Source organism: Ranitomeya imitator, chromosome 3, assembly GCF_032444005.1.
Source record: "Ranitomeya imitator isolate aRanImi1 chromosome 3, aRanImi1.pri, whole genome shotgun sequence".
NCBI classification, from domain to species: Eukaryota; Metazoa; Chordata; class Amphibia; order Anura; family Dendrobatidae; genus Ranitomeya; species Ranitomeya imitator.
The window spans coordinates 685,806,246-685,823,770 of NC_091284.1; the positions used below are offsets into that span (position 1 = coordinate 685,806,246).

General features: G+C 45.4%; 1 protein-coding gene across 1 annotated transcript in view; it reads right to left on the bottom strand.

Annotated features, from left to right (window-relative positions):
* Positions 1 to 685: 685 nt before the first annotated feature.
* PTGES3 (prostaglandin E synthase 3) overlaps positions 686 to 17,525 on the bottom strand; it is a 52,555-nt gene continuing 35,715 nt past the window's right edge. The window contains exons 4-8 of the mRNA XM_069758460.1: positions 15,780 to 15,878; positions 15,586 to 15,675; positions 15,433 to 15,495; positions 2,082 to 2,106; positions 686 to 1,936 (exon numbers count right to left, since the gene is read on the bottom strand). Of these exons, the coding sequence (XP_069614561.1) occupies positions 1,917 to 1,936; positions 2,082 to 2,106; positions 15,433 to 15,495; positions 15,586 to 15,675; positions 15,780 to 15,878 (297 nt within the window). The 3' untranslated portion in view covers positions 686 to 1,916. The remainder of the gene's footprint in view (positions 1,937 to 2,081; positions 2,107 to 15,432; positions 15,496 to 15,585; positions 15,676 to 15,779; positions 15,879 to 17,525) is intronic.

The window sequence follows — 17,525 nt, forward strand, 5'->3', positions numbered from 1 at the left end:
CATTTTATACAGACTCCACCTCCACTGCCCTGCTCCTGTGCATGTGGCTTTGTAGGGAAGGGTATACCATGTGAAGAGGAGGTTTGGCTTAACATGTGACAATGTGTGCCAAATTTTAGGTGCAAAATAAGTATGCCAACAGAGAAGCGGTATAACATTAAAACATACGCTGTCTAAAGATTTGTTAAGTTTATCATTCAATATTAACAACAAATTTGGTGAATTTTAAGACTTTATATAACAGAAAAAAGATGAGCAAAGGATCCCAGTTCCACAGCAAGAGCAAACCGAAAATAGTAAATGATCCAGCACTTCAATAACGTGTAATTTTTTTGACCCGGTTAAAACCATAAAAAAATGTCATAATCAGAGGAAAAATCCCAGAGAAATGTACAAACAAGGCTGATTGTACTGGTATCTCGGAAAACCAAACAAAAAAAGTTTTACATTTTATTGAAGTGCTGGATCAACTTCAATTTTTGGTGTGCTCATCTAAATTTGGACTATTGCTGAGAATTAGTACATCTGCCTCACTATATCTAAATGTTTCTAATAGAATAATAAGGCCGTTGAGTACCTGCTACTCTCTACACCAACTTGCATGTGTGAGCCTTACGTTGTTAAAAAGGAAAGCTGAAAAAAGAATTGGTCAAATACTTTAAATACATAAAGAAAATAATCATAATTAAGTCTCTTAATAGTTTATTAGAAATAATGCAGACAATTAAAAAAATCCCCATCAATTCCAATACAACTTAGGCTTTTCACCCGATTAAACAAAACAAAAAACAGTATAGTGTATTAACATTGTTACTCTTTCCTTTTTAATATATACTGTGACAGTGCAAATACAATTTGGTCTAAATGTACAGACTGATGAGAGAAACAATGTACAGCTGTCTACACTCTTCCAAGGTGGAAATGCAAAGGGTTAGACCAATTGTACAGGACTCGTGGTTACAAGTGGGATAGTCTCATACACCTTAGGCTAGATTCACACATCCGAGCCTCACAGCCCAAGCACGGGCCGGCGGCGGGTCTCCTGACCCCTAACTCGGTAGCCATTAGATCACGGTCTGTGCTCGGATATGTGAATCTAGCCTTAGTGTATCCAGAAATCTTAAATCATTGTATCTATAAAAAATCCTAAATGAATACAAATGATTTACTTAAAGGGCTTGTGTAAGACTTAGGACAGCAATAGGTGATTGGTGGGGGTCCGACACCCCACCTTTTCAGGTGAAAAATGCTCCAGCACAACTACATATAATCGCTGTAGGGGGGTGGGGGGGTAGAAAACCAAATAGATTGCCAAGAGACCACTCAAGTACAAACATTTATCTCTCATTTTGGAATGGGAAACACCAGTACTCTTATCAGCCACTAGATGTATGGGACTATTATGCTCCACCCTATACACCGCTTATATCTGGCGCCCACCAGAGCCGACATCTTAATGCAGAGTATCGGATTCCCAGACAGATGGGTCATCAATTACATCCTAGACAGCCACCCTTAAAGTCTACTGGTCTGAATAAGATCACCTTAGCTGGATACGCAATTTTTTTTTAATTTTTTTTTTTACAGTTTTTAATCCAGCATTTAATTTTGGAAAAACCATGCTCTCATGTAAACAGGGTTAATGAAAATTGACTACCCACAAGTCATAAGGGATATACAATATGCGCAAATCTAGAATGGTTGTCACCATTTAAAATAGCAGCTCCTTAGTATTAAGGTTTCAGGGATGTCCTGTACAATTGTAACTCCTAACCCCAGGTAAGCGCCATTCGGTGATACACGTACAAGGCTGACTGGAAGTACTCTGTATTTACAACTTGGGTATCGGCAACTGTTGAAATATTCTTTCCACCCATTCTCCCACCCTCCTCCCAATTTTAGGATGCTCTTTATTCTTACTCCAGGTCAGGCATTTCTAGAAGAAATTAAAAGTATGTGTTAAAAACAAATAATTCTTATATATTGTGAAAACCATAATATACATAGTGAATCTTATTATTGGCATAATACATTCTTAAATTGTTTGGGTCTCAGCCTAGAATTCTAAGAATACAACTTACTTTCATCATCACTGTCTGGCGAGTCCTAATGGGAAAAACAAAACAAAAACACAGATTAACAGTTGTGAGAAAGTAATGAGAAGTCTTTTCCAGGACAACACATGCATGATGTATTAAAAGGAAATATTTATCTGCTGCCATTCATTGCAATGCTAGACACTGATAGAAGCTACCGAATTCACAGGTGCACAAGTAGTAGTAACTTGAGAACAATTATATTACTGTATGGTGGAATAATACGTGTGCGTTAATCTCATTGGAGAGAGAATATGGAACAATTACAGAACTCAGTTTTATACATCTCATATAACGTTTAGGTAATCTTATTACTGCTAATATGGAGAATCTGTTTTGCTTCTACTTTCTCTTTTGAAGACCCTTAAGGCAGACCTTTCTAAATGACAGACTTGCTTTTCTGGATTGGCAGAATACAGGTTTTAACCCCTTCACGATACAGTGGTGTGAAAAACTGTTTGCCCCCTTGCCGATTTTCTATTCCTGTGCATGTTTGTCACACTTAAATGTTTCAGATCACCAAATTTAAAATTATTAGACAACGATAACACAAAATGCAGTTTTTAAATGAAGGTCTTTATTATTAAGAGAAAAGAAATCCAAACCTACAGGGCCCTGAGTGAAAAAGTAATTGCACCTCCCCCTCCCCACTTACCACAAATTAACTGTGGTTAATTTAGGAAGCACAGTTCAAATTTCCTAGCCACACCCAGGCCGGATAAGTGCAACACTTCAATCAAGAAATCACTTAGGGTATGTGTCCATGTTCAGGATTGCATCAGGATTTGGTCAGGATTTTTCATCAGTATTTGTAAGCCAAAACCAGGAGTGGGTGATAAATACAGAATTGGTGCATATGTTTCTATTATAGTTTTCCTCTAATTGTTCCACTCCTGGTTTTGGCTACAAATACTGATGAAAAATCCTGACCAAATCCTGATGCAATCCTGAACGTGGACACATACCCTTAGATAGGTCCTGCATGACAAAGTGAAGAAGACCAAAAGACCTCAATAGCTAGATGATATGCCGCGATCCAAAGAAATACGGGAACAAATGAGAAACAAAATAATTGAGATCTATCAGTCTGGAAAAAGGTTACAAAGCCATTTCTAAAGCTTTGGGACTACAGCGAACCACAGTGAGCCATTATGCACAAATAGCAAAAACATGTAACAGTGGTGAACCTTCCCAGGAGTGGCTGGCCGAGCAAAATTAGTCCAAGAGCGCAGCGTCGACTCATCCAAAAGGTCACAAAGACCCTGCAACAACATCCAGAGAACTGCAGGCCCAACTTGCCTCAGTGTTTATGCTTCCACCATAGGAAAGACTGAACAAAAATGGCCTGTAAGGTAGATTTCCAAGATGAAAACCACTGCTGACCAATAAGAACATAAATGCTTGTCTCAGGTTTGCCAGAAACAATCTTGATGATCCACAAGACTTTGGAAGAATACTCTGTGGACTGACAAGACAAAAGTTGAACTTTTTGGAAGGTGTATGTCCCATTACATCTGACGTAGAAGTAACACAGCATATCAAAAAAGGAACATCACACCAACAGTAAGATATGGTGGTGGTAGTGTGATGGTCTGTATTGCTGCTTCAGGACCTGGAAAACTTGCTGTGGTAAATGGAACCATAAATTCTGCTGTCTACCAAAAAAAAACCTGGAGGAGAATGTCCGGCCATCTGTTGCAACATCAATGTGAAGCGCACTTGGGTTATGCAACAGGACAAGAATCCAAAACACCGAAAGTCCACCTCTGAAAGGCTTACAAAATGAAAGGGACTCTGTCACCTGAATTTGGCGGGACTGGTTTTGGGTCATATGGGCGGAGTTTTCGGGTGTTTGATTCACCCTTTCCTTTCCCAGCTGGCTGCATGCTGGCAGCAATATTGGATTGAAGTTCATTCTCTGTCCTCCATAGTACACACCTGCGCAAAGCAATCTTGCCTTGTGCAAGCGTGTACTATGGAGGACAGAGAATGAACTTCAATTTAATATTGCAGCCAGCATGCAGCCAGCGGGTAAGGAAAGGGTGAATCAAACACCTGACAACTCCGCCCATATGACCCAAAACCAGTCCCGCCAAATTCAGGTGACAGGTTCCCTTTAAGCCTTTGGAGTGGCTTAGTCAAAATCCTGAGCTTAATCCGACAGTTGCTGTTACCCAACCTTAAAAAGCAGTTCATGCTCGGAAACCCTCCAATGTGGCTGAATTACAACAATTCTGCAAAGATGAGTAGGCCAAAAACTAGAGCATTGTAAAAGACTCACAGCCAGTTATTGCTAATGCTTGATTGCAATTGTTGCTGCTAAGGGTGGCCTAACCAGTTATTAGGTTTAGGGGGCAATCACTTTTTCACGCAGGGCATTGTAGGTTTGGATTTCTTTTTCCTTTAAGACCTCAATTTAAAAACTGCATTTTGTGTTTACTTGTGTTATCTTTGTCTAATATTTACATCTGTTTGGTGATCTAAAACATGTAACACGTGACAAACATGCAAAATAGGCAATCAGGAAAGGGGCAAACACTTTCACACCGCTGTATATACAGTATACACACATCATATGTTGCGTTCTCCCCCACTTGAGGGGAGTTCTAGCGCTGGGCCCGCATCTATTGAGGCAGATGACAGCTGATTGGATCAGCTGTCTTGTGCCCCTAACAGCTGCAGGTGGAATTGCGATCCACCAGCGGCTGTTAACATGTTAAATGCCGCTGTCAATCTCTGACTGCATCATTTAGCATGCTAGCGCTGGAAGAGTCACTAACCCCGGCCATCACATCATCGCAGGGTGCTGGTGGATTAGCATGACAACTGGTGGTCTGCATGAGACCCCCACGGTTTTCACTGCTGATCTATGAGCGCAACAACGTGGCCGACGTTCATAGCAAATGAGCATTTTAAGGCCTGCTGTCACGATCCATTTTTGGATTCGTGGCAGCTCTGGTTCCACTATGAGTTAAATAAAGCTTTTTTCCTTTCAGGACCAGCGGGGGTTAATATCAGTTTCCCTCGCTGGCAATCTGTTGTAACTGCAGAGTTGTTAGGTCAGCTGATGTGGGTGGTGACCACTTCCACCATCCCTTAAAATCAGTGTTCCCCAAGTTCAGTCCTCAAGAGCCACAAACAGGTCATGTTGTCAGGATTTCCTTAGTATTTCCCAGGTGAGAATTCCATCACCTAGATAGGCAACAATTCCATCACCTGGACCATACTAAGGAAATCCTGAAAACATGACCTGTTGGTGGCTCTTGAGGACCGGAGTTGGGGCACACTGCCTTAAATGGTCACCTGATGCATCAGCTGACTGTCGGTGTGAGGTGACAGCGAGGTACGATGTTCCTGATGGTGGTAGGGGGAAAGACCCACTTAGGGCCCTAGGGGAGTGCAGGGTCAGGCTTAGGTTTGAACAAGAGGTGACCATTCCTCCTTTCCCTATTGGTAGGGCCTTCCTCACCTCTTTACCATCCCGTTTGCTATTGCCACGGTCAGAAAAGTCCATACAAAATACGAAAATTAATCTGATCAGTAAACGGCGTAACAAGAAGAAAGAAAATCAAAACGCCAGAATTACATTTTTTTGGTCGCTGCAACATTGCAATAAAATGCAATCAAAACATCTATCTACCCAAAATAGTATTAGTAAAAAAGTCATCTTGGCGAGTAAAATATGAGCCCTCACCTAGCCTCAGATACCGCTACAGGTCTCGGAATTTTTTTAAATTTTTTTTAATTACAAACTTTGGATTTTGTTTTCATCTGCTTGAAAAAAAAACTTCTACATGCTTGCTACCTGGGTACATGTAATGACCCGGAGAATCATAATGGCAGGACAGTTTAAGCATTTAGTAAACATGATTATTAAAAAAAAAAAACAACAACAAAAAAAAACAATCGTGGAATTGCAATTTGCTTTGCAATTATGCTCCACTTGTTGGATCCAAAATGGCTGACTTCAAAATGGCCAACACCCATCTTGAGAAGTTTTCCCCCTCCCATATAGTAATGTGCCACAAACAGGAAGTTGATATTCCCATTATATTTAGGTGTATCCATATAAATGGCCCACCCTGTATGGTTTCTTTTACCAGACGGCTGGGGAGTATAAGTATACATGTTATACATAATAGGAATCCGCAGGTGTAAAACCGCAGGTGAAATCCGCACATAAAAGTGTGGAAATTCGCGTGTAATCAGCAGGCAAAACGCATGGCGTTTTAGCTGCGGATTTTTCAGAATCTGCGCGGAAAAATCCGCAACGTGTGCACATAGCCTAAAGCTGCACCAACTAGGAAACAAAGTAAGGCAATTTGGCCTAGCCCAGCCCCCTTACAACCAAAATTAGTCCTCACTCCTTAATACAATATATATATTTTAGGGTTTGACTTGTGGTTGCATGACCTCAAGAGATTCTTATGAGTAAAAAGTTCCACACCTGCAATAATTCTGACACGGGTCACAATACATGAGATTGTCACAGTAACTGCAATAACTGAAGGCGTAGGCCAGGAATTTAACAGAAATGACACGTCACACGCTGGACTGTGCAGAATTGATGCTACATTGATGGAGACAATTACTGTAACAAGGAGATTTTTGTGTACTCACCATAAAATCTCTTTCTCTTAGCCTCTAATTGGGGGACACAGGACCATGGGTGTTATGCTGCTGTCAACTAGGAGGCGACACTATGCATAATCTGAAAAAGATTAACCGTGGCTCCTCCTCTGCAGTATACACCCCTGGACGGTGTCAGCCTTCTCCAGTTTTGTGCAAAAGCAGTAGGAGGAACGTGACATGAATAACATAGACATGCCTATAAGAAGGCCACTATGTACGAGCTCAAGCAAACAATATGAGAACTCAACAGTAACAACGGCCCGGAAGGGCAACAGGGTGGTAGCTGTGTCCCCAAATTAGAGGCGAAGACCAAAGAGATTTTACGGTGAGTACACAAAAATCTCCTTTACTCTGTCGCCTCATTGGGGGACACAGGACCATGGGATGTCCCAAAGCAGTCCCTGGGTGGGAAGCAATGGGCGAATATTGTGCAAACAGGCCCCTATACTTGGGGCACCGCCGCCTGCAGAACATATCTACTCAGGCTTGTGTCCGCTGAGGACTGGGTATGAACCCTGTAGTGTTTAGTAAACGTGTGTAGGCTAGTCCAAGTGGCCGCCTTACACACTTGTTGTGCCGAAGCCTGGTGCTGAATGGCCCAGGAGGCGCCTACCGCCCGTGTAGTGTGCCGTAATGCCGGCTGGAACAGGAGAATTCTTAAGGTGGTAGGCCTCTTGTATGGTGGATGTGATCTTCCTGGCAAGGGTAGCTTTGGAAGCTGCCAGACCCTTGCGGTCGCCTTCCGGAAGAAGGAAAAGGGATCAGGCCTCTGGAAGGACGCAGTCATAGACACATATATATGCAATGCCCTGACAAGGTCAAGCACATGCAGAGTCTTCTCCATTTTATGAACCGGGAAGGCAGAGAAATTTCCTCATTGAGGTGGAAGTTGGACACAACCTTCAGAAGGAAGGATGGGACCGTACGGAGAACTACCTGTCCTGGTGAAAAGCCAGGAAGGGCCGTCTGCAGGAGATTGCTGTCAGTTCAGACACCCTGCGTAGCCACCAGGAAAAAAAAAAACACCTTCCGGGAAAGAAGGCAGAGCGGGACCTCCTTAAGGGGTTCGAAGGGTGGTTCCTGCAATGCTGTCAGGACCAGGTTGAGGTCCCACGTTTCTAGTGGTCATCTGTAGGGGGGAAACAATCGGGAAAAACCCCTGAAGAAAAGTCCTTACTCGCGACTTGGTAGCAATGCGCCTTTGAAAAAATGCGCTGAGAGGCCTGACACCTGGCTCTTAGGCGAGCCCAGGGACAGCCTGGCCTCCAGACCCGATTGGAGAAAAAAAAACCAGGTAGTTCGGGGAGGGAAGAAGGGAATGGGGTCTGGCCGCGAGATTAGCACTAGGTAAAGAGCACCTTCCAGGTACGGTCATAGATCTTTGCAGAGGCTGGCTTCCGTGCCCTGATCATGGTCCTAATGATGTCCGTCGAGAGCCCTGCCTGGGTTAGAACCGAGGTTTCAATGGCCACGCCGTCAAATTGAGAGCCCCTGAGTTCTAGTGGTAGAACGGGCCTTGTCATAGAACTTCCGGGAGGTCGGAGAGGCGACAGGGGGCGTCTGCTGAAAGTTGTATGACGTCAGCGTACCATGTACTTCTGGGCCAGACCGGTGCGATTAAGATGGTTGGAACTCCATCTTGCTTGATTTTCCTCACCACTCTGGATAACAGGGGGAGAGGTGGAAAAATGTACAGAAGCTGGAACTGGGTCCAGTCCTGAACCAGAGCGTCTGCTCCGAGCGACCGCGGATCGTGTGTTCTAGCCATGAAGTTGGAGACCTTGTCATTGAAGTGGGATGCCATTAGGTCCACATCTGGGGTCCCCCAGCGATGTCAGATCTGGAGAAAAATTTCGGGATGGAGAGACCACTCTCCCGAATCTATTCCTTGTCGCCTGAGGAAGACTGCTTCCCAGTTGTCCACATCCGGAATGTGGACCGCCGAGAGAACCGAGCCTGTGTCCTCCACCTAGTGGAGGATGTGCAACACTTCTTGCATCGCCTGGGTACTGCGGGTCCACCCTTGGTGATTCACATATGCCACAGTCGTGGCATTGTCCGATTGTATTCTGATGTGAGAGGCTGCCAGTAAGTGATGGAAGGCCCTCAATGCCAGGAGGATGGCACGAATTTCCAGGATGTTGATGGGCATGGTCGCTTCCACTGGGGACCACTTGCCCTGTGGTGTAGGTGCACTGCACCCCAACCCGTCAGGCTCGCATCGGTGGTCAGAACCTTCCATTGACCTGTGAGAAAGGATTTCCCCTTTGCTAGCGAGGTTGCCTTGAGCAACCAGTGCAGGGACCTCCTGGTTGACGACATTAGCTGGAATTCCCTGTCGAGAGGAAAAAGGATTCCTGTCCCAGGACTTGAGAATGGCTAGTTGGAGAGGCCTGAGGTGAAACTGGGCCAAATGGGACCGCTTCTATTGCTGCCCCCATCCTGCCGAGGACTCTCATGGCAAACCGGAGAGATCGAGGGGGTTTGCGGAGGAGGATGCAAACCACTAGGCAGAGAGCCAGTGCCTTGTTCCTGGGAAAGGGCACTAGACCCCTGGAGGTGTTGTCTAGCATTCCCAGGAAGGTCAGAGACTGACTCAGGGTTGGTGATGACCTTTGTAGGTTGACTAACCAGCCCATGCGACTCAGAGTGTTGTTTGTGATTGAGACACTGAGCTCGCAGTCATTGAAGGTAGGAGCCTTGATGAGTAGATCGTCCAGGTATGGAACGACTACTATGCTTCTGAAGTGCAGGACGTCCATGGTGGCTGCCATGACCTTGGTAAACACTCTGGGAGCCGTGGCGAGTCTGAACGGGAGAGCCACGAACTTGTAGTGGTCCTGGTAGTGGTCCTGGTCAATTGCAAACCTGAGAAAAAAAACTCTGATGAGCAGGTGCAATCGGTATATGCAGGTATGCGTCTTGTATATCTATGAAGGCGAGATATTCTCCCTTCTCCATGGACGCAATGATGGACCGCAGGGACTCCAGCGGAAGTGACGAACCCATACGTATTTGTTGAGTTGTTTTAGGTCCAGTATGGGCCGTACTCTGCCTCCTTTCTTGGGGACTACGAATAGATTGGAGTAGAACCCTCGGAAACGCTCAGCCGTGGGGATCAGTACTATGACTCCTGCTTGAAGAAGCGAGGAAACCGCTTGGTGGAAGGCACGAGCCTTGGCTGACGGTTTTGGGGGAGCAGAGAGGAAGAATCGGTTCGGTGGAAGTTGAACTCTATCTTGTACCGGAAGACACTAGTTCCCCGACCCCCTGTCTTCTGTAGTAGGCATCCAGACATGCTGAAAAGAGCAAAGTCGCCTACGGATGGGATGTCTTCCGGGGTCCGTGAGTCATAGTAACATAGTAACATAGTTAGTAAGGCCAAAAAAAGACATTTGTCCATCCAGTTCAGCCTATATTCCATCATAATAAATCCCCAGATCTACGTCCTTCTACAGAACCTAATAATTGTATGATACAATATTGTTCTGTTCCAGGAAGACATCCAGGCCTCTCTTGAACCCCTCGACTGAGTTCGCCATCACCACCTCCTCAGGCAAGCAATTCCAGATTCTCACTGCCCTAACAGTAAAGAATCCTCTTCTATGTTGGTGGAAAAACCTTCTCTCCTCCAGACGCAAAGAATGCCCCCTTGTGCCCGTCACCTTCCTTGGTATAAACAGATCCTCAGCGAGATATTTGTATTGTCCCCTTATATACTTATACATGGTTATTAGATCGCCCCTCAGTCGTCTTTTTTCTAGACTAAATAATCCTAATTTCGCTAATCTATCTGGGTATTGTAGTTCTCCCATCCCCTTTATTAATTTTGTTGCCCTCCTTTGTACTCTCTCTAGTTCCATTATATCCTTCCTGAGCACCGGTGCCCAAAACTGGACACAGTACTCCATGTGCGGTCTAACTAGGGATTTGTACAGAGGCAGTATAATGCTCTCATCATGTGTATCCAGACCTCTTTTAATGCACCCCATGATCCTGTTTGCCTTGGCAGCTGCTGCCTGGCACTGGCTGCTCCAGGTAAGTTTATCATTAACTAGGATCCCCAAGTCCTTCTCCCTGTCAGATTTACCCAGTGGTTTCCCATTCAGTGTGTAATGGTGACATTGATTCCTTCTTCCCATGTGTATAACCTTACATTTATCATTGTTAAACCTCATCTGCCACCTTTCAGCCCAAGTTTCCAACTTATCCAGATCCATCTGTAGCAGAATACTATCTTCTCTTGTATTAACTGCTTTACATAGTTTTGTATCATCTGCAAATATCGATATTTTACTGTGTAAACCTTCTACCAGATCATTAATGAATATGTTGAAGAGAACAGGTCCCAATACCGACCCCTGCGGTACCCCACTGGTCACAGCGACCCAGTTAGAGACTATACCATTTATAACCACCCTCTGCTTTCTATCACTAAGCCAGTTACTAACCCATTTACACACATTTTCCCCCAGACCAAGCATTCTCATTTTGTGTACCAACCTCTTGTGCGGCACGGTATCAAACGCTTTGGAAAAATCGAGATATACCACGTCCAATGACTCACCGTGGTCCAGCCTATAGCTTACCTCTTCATAAAAACTGATTAGATTGGTTTGACAGGAGCGATTTCTCATAAACCCATGCTGATATGGAGTTAAACAGTTATTCTCATTGAGATAATCCAGAATAACATCCCTCAGAAACCCTTCAAATATTTTACCAACAATAGAGGTTAGACTTACTGGCCTATAATTTCCAGGTTCACTTTTAGAGCCCTTTTTGAATATTGGCACCACATTTGCTATGCGCCAATCCTGCGGAACAGACCCTGTCGCTATAGAGTCCCTAAAAATAAGAAATAATGGTTTATCTATTACATTACTTAGTTCTCTTAGTACTCGTGGGTGTATGCCATCCGGACCCGGAGATTTATCTATTTTAATCTTATTTAGCCGGTTTCGCACCTCTTCTTGGGTTAGATTGGTGACCCTTAATATAGGGTTTTCATTGTTTCTTGGGATTTCACCTAGCATTTCATTTTCCACCGTGAATACCGTGGAGAAGAAGGTGTTTAATATGTTAGCTTTTTCCTCGTCATCTACAACCATTCTTTCCTCACTATTTTTTAAGGGGCCTACATTTTCAGTTTTTATTCTTTTACTATTGATATAGTTGAAGAACAGTTTGGGATTAGTTTTACTCTCCTTAGCAATGTGCTTCTCTGTTTCCTTTTTGGCAGCTTTAATTAGTTTTTTAGATAAAGTATTTTTCTCCCTATAGTTTTTTAGAGCTTCAATGGTGCCATCCTGCTTTAGTAGTGCAAATGCTTTCTTTTTACTGTTAATTGCCTGTCTTACTTCTTTGTTTAGCCACATTGGGTTTTTCCTATTTCTAGTCCTTTTATTCCCACAAGGTATAAACCGCTTACACTGCCTATTTAGGATGTTCTTAAACATTTCCCATTTATTATCTGTATTCTTATTTCTGAGGATATTGTCCCAGTCTACCAGATTAAGGGCATCTCTAAGCTGGTCAAACTTTGCCTTCCTAAAGTTCAGTGTTTTTGTGACTCCCTGACAAGTCCCCCTAGTGAAAGACAGGTGAAACTGTACAATATTGTGGTCGCTATTTCCTAGATGCCCGACCACCTGCAGATTTGTTATTCTGTCAGGTCTATTAGATAGTATTAGGTCTAAAAGTGCTGCTCCTCTGGTTGGATTCTGCACCAATTGTGAAAGATAATTTTTCTTGGTTATTAGCAGAAACCTGTTGCCTTTATGGGTTTCACAGGTTTCTGTTTCCCAGTTAATATCCGGGTAGTTAAAGTCCCCCATAACCAGGACCTCATTATGGGTTGCAGCTTCATCTATCTGCTTTAGAAGTAGACTTTCCATGGTTTCTGTTATATTTGGGGGTTTGTAACAGACCCCAATGAGAATTTTGTTACCATTTTTCCCTCCATGAATTTCGACCCATATGGACTCGACATCCTCATTTCCTTCGCTAATATCCTCCCTTAAAGTGGACTTTAGACAAGACTTTACATAGAGACAAACCCCTCCTCCTCTCCGATTTTTACGATCCTTTCTAAACAGACTGTAACCCTGTAAGTTAACTGCCCAGTCATAGCTTTCATCTAACCATGTTTCGGTTATTCCCACTATGTCAAAGTTACCTGTAGATATTTCTGCTTCTAGTTCTTCCATCTTGTTTGTCAGGCTTCTGGCGTTTGCGAGCATGCAGTTTAGAGGATTTTGTTTTGTTCCAATCTCCTCGCTGTGGATTGTTTTAGAAATGTTCTTACCTCCCTTCTGAGTATGTTTTCCTGGATCTTCTTTGTTCAAGTCTAATGTTTTTCTTCCCGTCCCCTCTTCTTCTAGTTTAACGCCCTCCTGATGAGTGTAGCGAGTCTTCTGGCGAATGTGTGTTTCCCAGGTTTGTTGAGGTGTAGTCCGTCTCTGGCGAGGAGTCCATCGTACAAGTAATTCACACCGTGGTCCAGGAATCCGAATCCTTGTTGTCTGCACCATCGTCTTAGCCAGTTGTTTGCATCAAGGATCCTGTTCCATCTCCTGGTGCCATGCCCGTCTACTGGAAGGATAGAAGAAAAAACTACCTGTGCATCCAGTTCCTTTACTTTCTTCCCCAACTCTTCAAAGTCTTTGCAGATTGTCGGTAGGTCCTTCCTTGCCGTGTCATTGGTGCCAACATGTATCAGAAGAAATGGGTGGACGTCCTTGGAGTTGAAGAGCTTTGGTATCCTATCGGTCACATCCTTGATCATCGCACCTGGAAGGCAGCATACTGATCTTGCAGTTATGTCCGGTCTGCAGATGGCTGCTTCTGTGCCTCTCAGTAGTGAGTCATGAGGAGGAAAAGGTCTGAGGTTTTCCTCCTTTGGGCTTTGACTGGCCTGCTTTTAACTGCCAGGTCTTGTCCGACCTTTGCATCGACCGTGAGTTGTCCCTGTGTGGGGAACGGTTACGTGCTGGATGCGAGACGGACCAGCCCGAGGAATTCCGAAGGGATCGGAATTGGGTTTGTTACACTTCTTGTAAGTGCGTACAGGTTTCAGTTGAGGGAGAGAAGTACTCTTACCCCCGATGGCGTTGGATATCATTGTGTCCAACTTTTCATCGAAAAGGTTACCCACTGAGATATGGGAGGTGTGTGAGGGACTTTGAGGCTGCGTCCGCTTTCCATTCCGCAGCCAGAGGAAACGCTGAGTCGTGATGGCGTTTGATGCTATCCCCTGCTACAACTGCTATTTGAAAAGCCTGGTCCGACAGCTCAGGAGCAGATGCTTGGAGGCCAGCTTGTAAATTTTTGGCCCAAGCCAGGATGGTCTTGCCAGCCCAAACTGAAGCGAACGCGGGAGCCAAGGAGGCCTCTACCGCCTCGAAAAATTGAACGAGCCATTTGTTCTACCTACCGGTCTGCTGCGTCCCTGAGGGTTGAGCTATCTGGCAGTGAAAAGAGGGTCTGTGCTGCTAGTCTAGAGACTGGGGGGTCCACTTCGGGTGGATCTGTCCATTCCTTGGTGTGGGAAAAAGGTACTTTGCCTCCAGATATTTGCGATTAGCAAATTTTTTCTCAGGCTGTGAGAGCTGCTTTTTAAGGATCACTTTAAACTCTGGGTGGTTAGAGAAAACTTTAGGCTGCTTCAGAGGTCCTTCAAAGGAGATCTTGGGGCCTGTGGTGGCAGATTAGAAATGTCCAGCACCCGATGAATCAGGAGATTATGTCCTCGACTAGCGCTGTATTGCTAGGGGGGATTGGGATCAGGGACCCCTCCGTTTCCTTGTCTGAGTCGGAGTCACAGATGCCTTCCGAATCCTGAACCGGGCCCACCTGGATTTAAAAGCAGGATGGCGGTGGGGCTATAAGCGGAAAGGGGGGTCTGTAAGGGGTCCCCCTGAGGCAGTATAGAGCTGGTGCTGCCGCAGAGACAGGGGCGCAGGGAGCCCTGTGTCTATTGCGCCATGCCTGCCTGCACTCCCCCGGGCCCCGACAGGAGCCCGCAGCTGAGCTGGGGTCTCTGGATGCAGGCGCAGTGTGCTGGCCCATTGCTGGGAGCTGCAGAATGCTGCCTGTACAGGCCTTACCTGAGGCGTCTCAACCTAATGCCCCCAGAGGGGGATTAGGGAGAGTGCCGTTGTCACCTTCAGGGGGCTTTAGCCTCGCCTCGACCTCAACCCAGAAACCAAAAGGAATTGGGGAAGGAGGTGGGGGGTCTCGACTTCGAACCAGCACCCGAGGGACTGGGGAAGGAGCGACATGGGGAAAAAGCCATCTCGACTTCAACCGGGCACCCCGTAATAGGGGGCCGAGGAAGGAGCCATACCAGGAGTCTCACAGGAGACCCACTTTTCTTCATCTGTAATCCGTCGGAAAAAAACGGAGTAAAAAATCTTAGGTGTGCCTCCTATGCGACACTAAGCAAAAACTGGAGAAGGCTGACGCCGTCCAGAGGTGTATACTGCAGAGGAGGAGCCACGGTTAATCTTTTTCAGATTATGCATAGTGTCGCCTCCTAGTGGACAGCAGCATAACACCCATGGTCCTGTGTCCCCCAATGAGGCGACAGAGTAATAATCAAATGATCTGAAATGAAACTATAAAAATCGAGGAAATGTCTCATTACAAGACTAATGAATCTTGAAAAATCACAATTTTTCCAAGTTTTAAAACAACAACTTACATCATCTGCACCATCTACTTCTGGTAAGTCTACATCTTCATCTCCTCCCATATTGTTCATCATCTGTAAAAAGGAACCGTTGTTAGGGAAAACCATGGATTACAGCTGGTCTGCATGAAAATCTCTAAAAGAAAAACTAGAGAATTCTCAAACCTCGGAAAAGCGGTCGAAGTTGGACATGTCTTCATCCGAGTCGTCTTCCCAATCTTTCCAGTTGTTGAAGTCCACACTAAGCCAATTCAGCTGTAAATAAATGATATGTAAGGCGGGAATATGGCAGCGACTAGCGTCCTACTACAAGTTGATACACAAAATAGGAAGATTACGATCAAGAAAACAAAAGCTACCTTTGCCTTCTCTTTTGTCAGTCTTGGCCACGACTTGCCAGATTCTGCTTTTCGTAAACAGCACAGGACAGATCTGTCTGTTCTTTTACGTTTAGACTCCTATCAGGAGAAAAGATGAAAGTGAGCTAAACAAACCGTTTTCACGCCTATTGTTAGTAGAGGCACTGATGTACCAGGCATTCTGCACATTGGTTCATGGACTGATTTCCCAGCTACAATACTGGTATACCCTCCAGTCATCTATTAAGGCCCCTTCACATTAAGCGACGCTGCAGCGATACCGAGAACGATCCGGATCGCTGCAGCGTCGCTGTTTGGTCGCTGGAGAGCTGTCACACAGACCGCTCTCCAGCGACCAACGATGCCGGTAACCAGGGTAAACATCGGGTAACTAAGCGCAGGGCCGCGCTTAGTAACCCGATGTTTACCCTGGTTACCATCCTAAAAGTAAAAAAAACAAACACTACATACTTACCTAACGCTGTCTGTCCCCGGCGCTCTGCTTCTCTGCACTCCTCCTGTACTGGCTGTGAGCACAGCGGCCGGAAAGCAGAGCGGTGACGTCACCGCTCTGCTTTCCGGCTGACCGACGCTCACAGCCAGTACAGGAGGAGTGCAGAGCACAGCGCCGGGGACAGACAGCGGTAGGTAAGTATGTACTGTTTGTTTTTTTTACTTTTAGGATGGTAACCAGGGTAAACATCGGGTTACTAAGCGCGGCCCTGCGCTTAGTTACCCGATGTTTACCCTGGTTACCAGTGAAGACATCGCTGGATCGGTGTCACACACGCTGATCCAGCGATGTCCACGGGAGATCCAGCGACGAAATAAAGTTCTGGACTTTGTTCAGCGACCAACGATGGCACAGCAGGGGCCTGATCGTTGGTCGCTGTCACACATAGCGATTTCCTTAACGATATCGTTGCAACGTCACCAAAAGCAACGATATCGTTATGTGTGAAAGTACCTTTAACCTTACACACCATTTCTTAAAGTACCATTCCGCATCTTATTGCTACTATTAAAGTATGTTCAAAGTGTGCATTCAAATAGTTACCGTTTGTTATATTGTCATTTCCCATGTTGTTCTGGAGCCTCGGTGCCATCTTGTGACCGCAGCTCTTTCTTGCCAGATCTCACCACAGACTGTTACGTGCCCTTAATATAAGTCTAGGAGTCTCCTTCTGAGTCTCAGATTTATATTGAGAAAATCTTCAGTGGTGCAACTGGAACTACTGAGCCGGCTACTAACAACTGTGGTCACGTCCTTCAGTAGAGGATTGGCACAGCGCGCAACCTGTAAAGGTACCGTCACACATAACGATATCGTTAACGATATTGTTGCTTTTTGTGACGTAGCAACGATATCGTTAACGAAATCGTTATGTGTGACAGCGACCAACGATCAGGCCCCTGCTGGGAGATCGTTGGTCGCTGGGGAAAGTCCAGGACTATTTCGTCGCTGGATCACCCGCTGACATCGCTGAATCGGTGTGTGTGACGCCGATTCAGCGATGTCTTCACTGGTAACCAGGGTAAATATCGGGTTACTAAGCGCAGGGCCGCGCTTAGTAACCCGATGTTTACCCTGGTTACCATTGTAAATGTAAAAAAAACAAACAGTACATACTCACATTCCGGTGTCTGGTCACGTCCCTCGCCTTCAGCTTCCCGCACTGACTGTGAGCGCCGGCCGCCGTAAAGCAGAGCACAGCGGTGTCGTCACCGCTGTGCTTTACGGCCGGC